The 13,929-nt window shown below is 39.4% G+C and overlaps 1 protein-coding gene across 2 annotated transcripts in view; it reads left to right on the top strand.

Annotated features, from left to right (window-relative positions):
• The window catches only part of PHTF1 (putative homeodomain transcription factor 1), a 115,733-nt gene that overhangs the window by 2,726 nt on the left and 99,078 nt on the right, over positions 1–13,929 (top strand). For both annotated transcript variants that reach the window (XM_075264085.1, XM_075264084.1), the window contains exons 2-4: positions 3,540–3,645; positions 4,971–5,027; positions 9,910–9,979. In XM_075264085.1, coding sequence (XP_075120186.1) covers positions 3,601–3,645; positions 4,971–5,027; positions 9,910–9,979 — 172 coding nt within the window. In that variant the 5' untranslated portion in view covers positions 3,540–3,600. The remainder of the gene's footprint in view (positions 1–3,539; positions 3,646–4,970; positions 5,028–9,909; positions 9,980–13,929) is intronic.

The raw sequence follows: 13,929 nt of genomic DNA, 5'->3' as shown, positions 1-13,929 counted from the left end.
GATATCATAGCTTTGGGATGATGAATGGGGTGGCGCAGACAGGAGGTGGTAGTGGTCTGAGTGGCAAGAGAAGTGCTCCAGGGAGCTGAAGGCCTGTCCCAGTACACCAGCTGCCTTATTCGTATAAGCTGTTTCCTAAAATCTGCAAAGGTGCCATACATAGCTAAGGTATGGTGTATATTGCTGTATTAAACAGATGGACAGCATCTGAAATCCAGGATGGTTAGTAAATATGCTTTAAGTAATGCAGCATTGCATCAAGGCCTTTCAGATGTATGGCTGTCCATGTAATATATGAATATCACAAGTCCTCTAGAACAGACTAAGTATAACAGAGTGGCTCATAAAGAGGAAGCGCTGAGCAGGGGATCCACATGCTCTACAGGGCCTATAAACAGGGGTTGTCTTGGTGAAACAAAGGGTACACATTTGGCCAGCCCAATACACATCAGTATCCTGCAGACCCAACTGTAGTGAACATGTACTTGACTTTCATAGTTAGTCAATGGCAGACACGCATCAGTAATATAATATATATTCACTGAATATATTATTATTTTTAGAGTACATTAGGTAAGTCAATACTAAATAATTACTATTACAATATACTGTGAATGGGTAGGTAGCTCGGCAATATAAAGCAATGTAATGATGTTACAATATAATACATACAGTATGTCAATTCAATGATATGTATAGATTAATTCATTAGCAGTCTATAGACAAGTCTAGTTTGTCAGAAGCTTATGCAGGTAAAATTACCAAGTAGAAGCAGTCTGTCCTGAGATGAAGCCGGTCCCATGCCAGGACGGACTGCTTCTATATTTTTATGCTATCTTTTTCTTTATCTTTTCTTACACTAGTGAATGTAGGCATTACATTGATAAGCCATAGTTCACATAACTGCAGAACTTTGTAGCCCTAATCTAATATGTATTATACATGTTATTTAATTATGTATTGTTTTTGGAGACACATTTGTGTCTGTCCTGGGTATGTCGCCTATACCATTGTAGACCTCATTCTTCTTTTTAACTTGAATTATTAATAAAGATAATCTATTTTGTATATTTAATTTTTTGGGATGGAGTCCTTTGTATGATATATTTGATGGATTTTCTCACCCACATTTTAGTCCTTATTATATTTGGAGTCAAAGTTATGTTTATTCCGTCCGTATTTTATAATAGTTTAGGTTTTCAACTCTACGTTTTTACTGTATTGATATATAATATGTATTGTTAGCCTCATTTACTCCAGTTACAGGGGAAAACAACATACTGCTGCAACAACAACTACAGGTAGAGCTGTACTGGGGCCGATAAGACCCAGCAACTTTGCTTACACCAGGAGAAACCACAGCATCATCAAATTAGGATTTATGCAAGTCTGACATCTGGAACCTATACAGATCAGCTGATTGAAGAGGCTGCATTGTTCGCAGTGTCCTCTAGATTGAATACCAAGAACAGTTCTATACATTGTATATGATATTGCAGCTTAGTCTATTCCATGTGACAAATATTTTTGATGACAATGGCGTGTGAAAAAGTAACACTTCTGCTTCCAGCAGCTGATCTGTGAATATTACCCCCACCACTCGGATATTGAAGCATGATTCATCAATATGTATCTCCCAATATTATTACTTTATATATTACTTATTATATTATTACTATATTGTGACTGTCTAATGGTATATAGTGGTTCTACATAGGGCTCTACATACCATTTAGGTGTATACAGTGCAGTAACATTTTGTGACTTAAAGGGATCCTATCATTTAGAAGGTATTTTTTCTCCCTAACGCATCGGAATAGCCTTAAGAAAGGCTATTCGTCTCCTACCTTTAGATATCTTCTCCGGGCTGCCGTTCGGTAGAAATACCGTTTTTACCGGTATGCAAATGAATTCTCTCGCAGCACTGGGGGCGGGCTCCAGTGCTCAAACAGCACTGGGGGCATCCCCAATGCTGCGAGAGAACTCTCTCCAGCACCGCTTCCATCTTCATCAGGAACATCCTCTTCTTGTATCTTCTTCCGGCGTAGGCGGTGAAACTTGTAGGCCTCGGGCCTGGGCAGAGGCGACTGTGCATGCCTGCGGCCACAAGGAAAATTGCCGTTTACACAGTAAGTAAGCCTTTCTTAAGGCAATTCTGACGTGTTAGGGAGAAAAAATACCTACTAAATGATAGGCTCCCTTTAAAGATGACTTCTCTGACTGTAATTGTTCCTTCTTCCAACTGTGACTTGTCTCTGTAATGTTTGCAGTACAGGAATCTTTGGCTCCTCACTTTTCCAGGCACCTGACCCACATAGTCCTCACCTACATAAAGTCGCCATGCTGATATAAACCCCCATAATGAATAATACTCCCAAATACATCTTTATATTAATAAGGTCCCTGTGTACCCCCAATTAAAATAGTGCCCCTTATTAATAATGTTACAGGTGTTTCCTAATTAAAAGGTTTTCCAGGTCATGAGTAATAAGCTGTTGAATAAACTGTGGTACCTGTGTAAGCGCCGTGACCCCTTCTCTGTTTACATAGTGTCATGCATCTCATCATAGCGGCCATGTAATGTAACTACAGCCTCGTCCTATAACTATCTATGTGACAAGGCTGTAATTTCATTGCATGGTAACTATAACCAGGTGCCATAGCTCCTTCATAATGCTGATCAGTGGGGAATCGCTTATCTCTTATTGATTACCTATTCTGAGGATAAATTGTTAATAAAAATGAGCTGGAAAACAAGTTTAATAAAGCCCAAGTGTCATGTTAATTAAGTTAATTTCTCCATATATTATGCCCCTGATTCCCCCTGATATAAATACTGCACTCCTAATGACCTCTTATTTAAATGATGTCCCCCTTCTACTCATAATGTCCCCTAATGACCGCCTTATGTGCATAATCCTCCCTATATAAATTATTTCACTTATCGTCATAGCTAGTAATGATGCCCCCACTTAAAGACCCCTTATATTATTAAAAAATTCACAACTGTGCAAAATAAAAAGAATAAATTAAAGTTATACTCACCTACCAGTGATCCCTTGATGAATGGAGCCACCGCCTCGTCTTCTTATCGCGCTGTCTATCCACAGTCATCTGCGTCTCAGCACAGGAGGTGCAATGCTGTCCACCTGTGCCAAGTAGCAGACATCTTCTGTCTGTTATCTCTGTGTCTTGTAAAAATCTGCCCTGAAGTGGCTTATGCTTTACAAGACAGTTAGTTGCATAATGTAGACGCCAATGTACACCCAGCTACCACTGATTCATCGTCCTATCCATTGACAACCAATCAGGACAAACCCCTAAGATGTATAGTGAAAATCTTTAAAACTTACATTTTTAATGATTTATATTTTCAAAAATGTTTAACCTTTAATTGTCTACAAATGTCCATACCGTTATGTTCATAGGAAAACCCGTTTAACTTTGAGGTTTGTATGAAGATGTACTTCAAGGCAGTTTCTTATGTCATTTTGCAGGTTTAGTTTATCATGCAGACCTGTTTCCTTTATTTTATACAGGTTTTGTGCTCAGAGTCCTCCTATGTTTTTGTATCTGACGTTCCAATGAGATGATAAAAGTATGGCTGCTGAGGTCAAAGATGCAATATCTTGGTATCAAAAGAAAGTAAGTATTCATTAAGAATCATATACAATGATCAACACTCACTGGGTTTGATTTATTACTGTACATACAGCAAATGTATGAAATCTTGCTTTGCATGTTCCTTACCTGTGATGGCTTTGCTTCTGTGGGGAAACATGTCATGAGGGCATCGGTCACACTGTACCAATTTCTCATTAGCTTTGGCCAATATTGCCAGTAAAAATAAGGGCTAAGTAATTGTTCTGGACCTAGTTGACTCCAGTTCTACAATATTAATAAAAATTCATCCTGTATAGATATTAGTGTGTAGGAAAAGCTTAATAATGATTTTTTTAAATATACATTGTTAAGGGAAATGGGGTGGTTGAAATGAGAAAAATGCCTGTGAAGTTTCTCCTTAGCAATGCTCCGAGCATTGCTAAAGAGAGCCCATAGAAACACCAGGGGAATGAATTAAGACTCCCGTTTCCTGTGCCAGTCTTAATAAATTTCCCTGCTAGTGTTAAACGCAACAGAATTATTAAACAGCTCCAGCCTCTAACTAATTCTGTCGCATCTCATGAGGTCCCATGTACCCCTGGCTGGTGTAGATACTCGCTATAACTATTGCCAGTTTTCTGGCCTGGGTTAGTAACTCTTACAAGCTGAGGCATCTTAGCTCTACCCTTCACATGGTCTTAAAAAGTGGCAAGTGGGTCGGAACCCCCCTCCTCCTCAGAAATGCACCACTTCTGTGCCCATTTTATGCCATAGATGGCTTACAGCTGCAATTATACTACAGTCAAAGGCGTCACAAGAACGGCAGGGGTAGCAGAGGCAGGAAAGAGTCTCCGAGTACCATTGAAGATACTGTATATGCAGTATGTGTAAAGGCTCTCCTGAGCAATGCTCAGAGCCTTTTTGCAACTGAAATAGCGAACCCTCTTAATAAAACAAGTATATTAGAAATATCTGCATTAACTTTCATATACACATTTATAGCTTGTGTTACAGATACGTTTTAATGAACATATTCTACTAAATATTAATGTAATATATAGGGGTATTTACATATCTCCATAAAATATTAATTTCATTTCTGCAGTGTATTAAAAATTTACAAATAATCAACTTTGCCAATAGTCTCCTGTCACAGTCTGAACTGTGCTTTCTTTCTTGCTAAGATACTCTTGCTAATGTAGGAAGGAATGAGCTATGACTGCAGGATTAGACTACATTGAGGTTTATTAGTAACCTGTAACCATAAAGACATATAGCTCTGCATATAATCTCCAGACACAGATGTGCACAGGGATATACTGATATAAATACCACTTACAGTACAATTCTGGCATTCTTTTCTATAGATTGGAGCATATGATCAGCAAATATGGGAGAAGTCCATAGAGCAGAAGGAGATCAAGGTAAATGCATATGCAGTATAGAAACACCTTAAGGATGCTGCCTGCTGTCATTGGTAAGTTTGTTACAAACCTAATCTCAGTACCTTGTAGAGGTGGTTCTACAGTTTACAAATATGCCTCTGTTATTCAACTTTGGAGACCCATCTGTAGAATGACCTCTACAATGTACAGTGAGTAGGCTAATAACCAAATTACTTCTGACAGACTCTCTTTAAGAACATAGCATTTCAATTTTTCTATCTTCATCTTCCAAGAGCATTAACTTTTTTATTTGTATGCCGATGTAGCCATATGTGTGATTATTTTGCTGGATTTGTTTGATTTTTCAACAACCCCATTTTTAAAGCACAAAATGAATGATTTACCTGTTCTAACTCTTTCTATAAGGCAATAGGGAAAAAAGTAGAAACCGGGGCACATTCCACTGTTGATTTTGGGTAATTCAGGTCACTTGCTATGTCCCTTAATGATCGACCATTTCTGTGGTACCCCACAATTACCCCTTTCTTCAAATCAGACAATATGCGACTAATGCCAATGCAGTTTCCTATTTAACAGCGGAAGGCGTGACATACATTACGACCGCAGATACCTTCATGTGCATGGGTGTCCAAATACTTATTGGTAGACAATGTATATCAATTATATTTAGTAAAATATAACTTTTAATGAAAATCAATAAAATTCTAACTCTAAACATATAAACAAACACATAAAACAAATTCCACATGAATCACAAAAACACTGTACAAAAATATTAGAAAAAAATCGGTACAGATGATATGGTACTAAATGCTATAAAATACAAAGTCAATTTCATTTTCTTGCTTGAAATTACTGACTTGTGAAATAAAGATTTTTGATGACATCTGCTGGAAGGATAGGGAAATTCTTAGTTCAGAGTTGTAAATGCATTTTTGAGAGCGTCTTATTTTATCTTCCTATTTTTTTCTCTTATGTTATGTTTTTGTTTTTTGTTTTGTGTTTTCTGACTTGTATAGTAAATGAAATTGGTTGTTGAATTTCAACTGCCCCTTGTTCAATATTGATCTGATGGAAGGGGATTTTCATCACATAAGAAAAGCTACACAAAGCACTACTCTTGGTTCTAGTACCCATTGAAAAAATATGCACATATTGATTTTCTATGCTTCATGTTCCCAATAAAAATTGTTAGTGCGTTCTTCTGCCTACAGTACTGGACTGGAGAGGTTGTCTGCAGCTGACCTGAACAGACACTTAAACATGAGTGCCGAAGGTTGTCATAGAAAGACGCTCTTTCCTCTCGTCCCTCCAGATGTTAGTGTATGATCATTCTGATTGTGTAAGGAGATGGATACAGATGGAGCACATTCTCTCTGAATCCATCATCATTGATCTAATTTACTCCATCTGTATCCGTAAGATTCTATTCCAAGCACGTTTTTACATCCATTTAACAGATGCTAAAAGTGGGTGCAAATGGATGGTCATTTGTTTGCATAGACATCAGTCTTATAAAAAAAAGGATCTGTTGCTGTCTGGGTTTTTTTGGAAGGACACGATAAGATAAGATAGTATAATCCTTTAATAGTGCCACCATGGGGAAATTCAGTGTGTTAAAGCAGCATAGATAATACAATAATAGTACAAGAAAAAAAAAGCACATACAAAACTCAGAATTAAAAAAAAGATATTAGGAGTCATAACAAAGAATAAGAAAACTTCAGGGTCATTTAGTTCTCTGTGTGGAGTGATCTCTGCTTAGTCTGATGTTGATTATACATCCTGACTGCAGTTGAGAAGAAGGACTTCCGATAACACTCCTTCACACACTTGGGGTGAAGCAGTCGGTCGGTCACTGACAGTACTGTCCAGTGCTGTCACAGTCTCATACATGGGATGGGATTTATTCTCCAGCATGGAGCTCACCATGGACAATATCCTTCTGTCATCCACCACCTGTACTTGGTCCAGAGGGTTCGCCAGGACAGAGCTGGCCCTTCTAATCAGCCTATTGAGTCTATTTCTGTCCCTGGTTGGTATGCTACTTCCCCAGCAGGAAAAAAGATGGTTGATGCGACCACAGAGTTGAAAAAAGCCTTAAGAAGTGCTCTTTGGACTCCAAAGCCCCTTAGCCTCCAGAGCAGGTAGAGTCTGCTGTGACCCTTTCTGTGCAGCGCATCCATGTGATCAACCCAGTCCAGCTTATTATTGAGGAGCACGCCCAGGTACTTATAGGTCTTGACTACCTCAATGCCTGTCCCCTGAATGACGACCGGATTCGGAGCACGTCTCCACTTACTAAAGTCCACCACCATCTCCTTGGTCTTCCCATGTATTGTATGGTATGCTGTGTTTTTTGTCCTTAAATAAAAGGACAGCAATGGATCCGATTTATTTTTAACATTGATGTCTATGTAAATGGATACCCAATGGCCAGTGGACCTGTGGTAACATAACTGTATTTATGGCATATAATGTGTGCAGGACACTATAACTCCCAGCATATCCTGATGTGCTGAAGATCTGCATCTGTAAGGGTGTGTTTGGAGTTACAGTTCTCCATGGGGAGAACCCTCAACAATTCACAAAAATGAAGGGATCATTCTGCCTCTTCATTCTGTTAGAAGGTCGTTCTCTCTGATATAACTTCTCCCCCCCCCCCCCAAATCCCCAACCCCCTAATCATACATCATGAACATTGATAGCCTATCCGAAGGGGCCCAGAAAATCTCTTAAGGGGGTTTGTTCACAGATCAGTTCTTTTCAATCTCTGGAAAATGTAAGCCAATGAGGTCACAATGAGTGTGTACAGAGCCGTAGTATGTTTGTAGACTAGTATATTTAGTATAGACTAGAGAAGAAGCTGTACTTTTGTGCCTTTTGGATGTATCCATAGCAACTACAATGAAACCATTCATTGTGTATATTCATGGCCACTCTCAGAGAGATGGAAAATTATGCAGAATGGTGACTATTGAATGTTGATAATAGAGACTACATCATTATTCCATGATAGAACAGATAGGACAGAGATGAAGATCTCCTGTAAGGTTCCGAAACTTTCTTATCAACCATCTGTTTGTTTTACCAACTAACAATTTTACATAACCTCCTAGCATATGTGTATATATAGACAGAATATTACAGAAGAATATTAAGTATATTAATTATAGAGCAGAAAACACAACATTGCTGCAAAAGCCAGTCGGCCACCATATTTTAGAGCAAACTTATGTGCCATCGTCAAGAAAATACTAAAACTCCATGTTGGCTCCTTATACATTATAAATATTATACATACACATAAAACTTTGATATAATGGGATTGTGCATTGGAAGTCAGCTACTGCTATCACATTAGGGCTGGAATATAGGGAGAAGAGAGGAGACAATTGCCCTAATAGGCTTACAGTGTGTCTCTGATGGTTACCTAGTAGAGGGATCTGCTGTGAAAAGGCAAATATGAACTAGGCTTTAGCACAGTGCTATAGCACTATAGTACTTAGTGTTTTCAGGCGGTAGTTAAGTGAATACGTGCAAGTTAAGGGTTTACTATCAATAGGAGAATGATATATAGTGTAGTCACTGTAGAGGCAGGCTAAAGAGCCACCTCTCCAAGGCACACTGGCCATATACATCAATTGCAAAACAAAGGCCTCTTGGAAGGTCGAGCATGATGCGAAAGGGAGCAGCCTTTATTGGGTTATTTCACTGGAGTTCTGTCTTCCTAACTACATCAGGGAAGACAGGCTTGCACATTCCAGTGAGCGCCCTCTATTGGTTTGCAATACTGAGGCAGCAGCTGTTTTCCTAATTACATCATGGAAGACAGATTTGCATATTCTTCCCATGATCCTTTGCGAAGTGGAGTGCTAAAGGCTTAATAAGTCTCCACACACCTATATGGTGGTCTCTCCCTAAGGAGTGACAATATCCCCTTAACCTCATTTCCTCAGTGAATTAGTAAGAAGCTCAGACCTGTTAATATTTCTGATGCATCTCTAGATCATCTTCTTAGCACCAAAATTTAAATCTATGCCAGTGAGGAACCAAGCCATACACCATGGTTTTTTTTTAGTGTACAACAGATCACATACACATATTATTCCTCATGCCAGCCATAATGCCAATAATCTGTTGATAACTTTTCATGTGACTACATATAGATGTCATTCCTACATTTGTTCCTGCAAGACCACAGCTAAGTTTCTGCTTGAAGATCTTTCACATCACCATAGATTTATTGTACAAAAAATTGCCACATGGGAGATGATCACATGTAGTTGCTGCTGCCAACATCAGAAGTAGCGGAAATATGTCTGCTACCACCTCTTTTGCCACCACCCCCACCATAACCCAGCTAGCTTTCTAGTTTCCATTTTTAGTATGGAGACAAAGTCCTGCAAGTTCTACTTTTCTCTCTGCACAAAAAAACTGAAACCAGACAGAAATGTCACAAACCGACACATACGGATTAAGGTACTTTTAAAATCCATTGAAATCAATGGGGTTTTAATCTGGACAGATGAAGTCAGTTTTTGAAGATGTCAAATACTGATTTTGAACGGATTTGTCAAACGCAGATGTGAACCGGGCTTGAGTCACACACATGTGTCTTTTCTGTATTTCTTGCACAAACATGTTGCAGCAGCCACTTTAGTTAGTCTGCGACAAATCGCCATGTATTCAATTTTGATAAAGAAATGAACAATTTAGAAATTTTTGGATCAAATCTGGTTCATGATTAAGCGGTTTGCACATCTCTAATGCCATGTAATTTAATATTTTATTGTGCTTTTTTAGCATCGTTGGCCTCACTCCATGAATAACATTAATGTAGATTTTCCGAAAGATCAAAGATGATTTATTAAAACAGTTTTTTTGCCTTCTGTCTCAGGGTCTTAAAAATAAATCTAAGAAGATGGTGTATATGAAATCTGACCTAATTGATGTTGACCTGGTGAGAGGTGAGAGTACTTATATATGTTAATTTTTATCTGTTTTTTTTTATTAGTATTAAAGGGGGTAAACCTAAAAAGAAACTTAACAATTTCGAATAATTTTGCCCTTTTTTGCTAACTATGTCAGCTATAAGAGCAAACTGTCTAAAGCCAGTAGTTACAGTGCTATGAAAAAGTTTGGGCACCCCTATTAATCTTAATCATTTTTAGTTCTAAATATTTTGGTGTTTGCAACAGCCATTTCAGTTTGATATATCTAATAACTTATGGACACAGTAATATTTCAGGATTGAAATGAGGTTTATTGTACTAACAGAAAATGTGCAATATGCATTAAACCAAAATTATTATGTAAAATTCTGGCTAAATTTAAGCCAACTAAAAGGTAGCATAAACTTTGACTAGACAGTCTATAGATACATTGGATTTATCATCCAGCACCAGCTATGTTGATAAATCTGGTGCACTTTTAGATTGCCTTGTAACTATTGGTAAATCTGAGCCACTAAGTGCCATTAAGGCTGAGGCCCCACGTTGCGGAAACACAGCTTCTTTTGTTGCAGATTTTGCTGCATTTTTTTGAGCCAAAGCCAGAAGTGACCACAAAAGGAATGAGAAATATATAGGAAGCTCTTACACTTCTACCTTCTGCTTTATCCGCTCTTGGCTTTGGCTAAAAAAAAAAAAAAAAAAAACGCAACAAAATCTGCAACAGAAAAAGCTGTGTTTCCGCAACGTCTAAGGGTAAGTTCACACTGAGTATACGCCAGCTTATTCTGAACGTAAAACACGTTCAGAATAAGCGGCGTATAAAGCAGCTCCATTCATTTCTATGGGAGCCGGCATACGAGCACTCCCCATAGAAATGAATGGGCTGCTTTTTTCACTACGAGCACTCCCATTGAAGTGACTGGGAAGTGCCGGAGTATACGACTCGGCATGAGCAGAGCTAGCCGTACACGCAAGCACTTTCCATTCACTTCAATGGGAGTGCTCGTAGTGAAAAAAGCAGCCCATTCATTTCTATGGGGAGCGCTCATATGCCGGCTCCCATAGAAATGAATGGGAACTGCTTTATACGCCGCTGATTCTGAACGTGTTTTACGTTTAGAATAAGCTGGCGTATACTCAGTGTGAACTCACCCTAAGAGTGTGTTCACATGGCGGAAAATGGCTTCCGTGTGTGAACAAACCACACGGCTAGCCTCGACTGAATGGCGTTGCAGTGCGCTGGCATCCCGTTGCAGCATTCCACTCCGGATTAGGCTCAAATGAATGGGCCTAATTGGGAGGGAGTCTCGTGCCGCAGCCGTAGGACCCGTTTTTGGCAGTGGTTTTTGAGGCGGAATACGCATGTGAAGAGACACTTAGAATGTCCTGAAATTCTGCATTTAGAACACTATTGATAAATTTCCACCATTTGTGATACATTTGACTCTGTACCATGTTTCCCCGAAAATAAGACAGTGTCTTATATTAAATTGTCACTTTAAATATAGGACCTGTCTTATTTTCGGGGGACGTCTTATTACAACCGGCAGTCATGCCGGAACTTCCTTAGTGGAGCGTCAGCATGACTGCTGGTTGTAGGTAGTGTAGGGGAGGGGGAGAAGGTATCCTACTTACCTTTCCCTTCTTCCTAGCAGCACTTGTGCTGCTGTTTGTCCCGGCAGTGGTAGGCGGGGCTTAGCGGAGCTTTCGTGGGTGGGGCTTATTGATCCCCATTTCACTGACACAGTAGCCGTGCTCTGTGCTCCATGTGCACAGGAAAGCAGGCTGCTGCCTCTTCTGTATGCCGGCTGCTGCCTCTGGGATGAGCTGGGAGAGCTCATCCTACAGCAACACGGACAGCAAAGGCAGCAGCCGACTATCCCCCAGTGAAGTGGGGGATAGCTAAGCCTCGCCCCCGAATCCCCACTAAGCCCTGCCCACCACTTCCAGGCATGCCTTATTTTTGGGGTGTGCCTTATATTAGGCAATTCAACAGAACACCCCCCCCCCCCGCATGCCTTACTTTCGGGGATGTCCTACTTTCGGGGAAACACAGTATGTACCATTTGTGCGGCTTGTAAATTTGGCCAGCCTACATAACTGTATTTCTTTTCCAATATCTTGGCCAGTTTTCCAGCATCAATTCATCATCCTGCATAATTAATGTAAGCTTTAGGAAACTAAACTATTTATTAGTATAATTATACATATGAAACCAAACCATACAATCTCTAGTGCTAGTAAAATAACAAAAAGAATCAATTGTTTTCTTCTCTTTGATTTCAAACAAAGACGTTAATAATTTCAATAACTTCCCACATCAATGAGTCTTTTTATTTAGATCAGCACAAAACACAATACTTCCCATGAGCAGACAAAACCAGCAGAGATCTTTCTGCACTCCACCTATTAAACCCAATTTTTATGGCTCTCGTGTATGAACCTTTGAAGTCATCTAAGGCGAATCAGGTGTACAGTGAAAAAACAAACAAACAGTAGCTCTGATCCCAGTGAATCATTGCCACTCCTTTGGTTGTACGTAAAAAAAACATTTACTTGCATTATCAATATATAAGCGAATAAAGTGAGAGAGATGACTATTTTAGTCTTAATACTCCTATAAAACTGAAAAGTGTGGATAAGGAACCTGTCAAAAACACTCAAACCTAAAATTGTCCAAGTTTTTTGAAACATCCATTGGAATGATTAAAGTGGCTTTTACAGATAGGTTATACTTTGGTTGGAAGGAAGGGGAAAACATGGGAAGATAAAGTGGAATATAATGGACAATTGAGTAGTATTTAGACAGGCACTAAATAGAATATAGTGGAGAGATGGGTAGTATATAGAGGAGAACTAAGTAGTATACTAGTAAATTAGGAAGTACTATGATGAGAGGCTACACCCCACTAGATTGTCGTAGACACTGTTTGGAGCAATACAAAATTTACCATTGTAAACTGTAGACAGTTTCTTGTCACAGTGCTGTAAATTCATTTCTAGTCTGTTATGCTTGGTTGTTGTTAACCCCTGTGTCTGTGTTACCTTTTAACCGGTCAGTAGTGTCCTGGTGGTAACTGGTCTGACTGCTCACTCACTTGAAGTGTACTGGCCTGGATTCACTGTGCCTTTCTCAAAATGGTAAACTCCTTATGCCTATCTCAACTTGGTCATACACTCATATATAGTCTCTTAGGTGTCTCTGTTTACAGGTTCAGGTTTCAATTATCACCCTTCTAAGGTGTCCTGTTGTCATCTTGTGTCAGATGGGTGGGGTTTCTGTAGCTGGGGCAGACTCCATATTGTAGTGAAGGCTGAAGCTCCTAAAACACTTCTGTAGCCCTGGGGTGGCAAACCTTGTCCATTAGGGCCACTCATTTCTACTAGCTAGTAAATTATTGTGCAGCTTAGAATGTGTCTTCTACTGCAGTGGTTCTTAACCTTTCCAAGTGAAGTACTCCATCATGAGACAATGTCTCAACCAAGTACATAAATGTTAACGAAATAAGGATATTTTGAAGCTTTTTTTTTTTATAAATATGTAAAGTCCCCCCACACTCAGTGAAATGGCACCATGAATGCCCCCCACATGTAGTATAATATTCCTCACACTTTAGTCCCCCACATGTAATATAATGGCCTCCACATATAAAATAAGAACCCCCAGAGTGGCACAGCAGTTCTCATATAGTATAATGTCCTGTAGTGGCCCCTCTGTGCAGTATAATGTCCCATAGTGTCCTCCATACAGTATAATGTCTCTGAGTGGCCCCTCCATGCAGTATAACGTCCCTGAGGATGCCCCTCCATACAGTATATTGTCACTGAGTGGCCCTTCCATTTAGTATAATGTGCCTGAATGCCCCCCCATGCAATATAATGTCTCAAAGTGGCCCCTCCATGCGATATAATATCCCTGAGGAACCCTTCTATGCAGTATAATGTCCCTGAGGGTCCCCTCCATA

The sequence above is a fragment of the Leptodactylus fuscus genome, chromosome 2 (genome assembly GCF_031893055.1).
Source record: "Leptodactylus fuscus isolate aLepFus1 chromosome 2, aLepFus1.hap2, whole genome shotgun sequence".
Classification (NCBI taxonomy): Eukaryota; Metazoa; Chordata; class Amphibia; order Anura; family Leptodactylidae; genus Leptodactylus; species Leptodactylus fuscus.
This window is presented reverse-complemented; position numbering and strand designations above follow the sequence as displayed.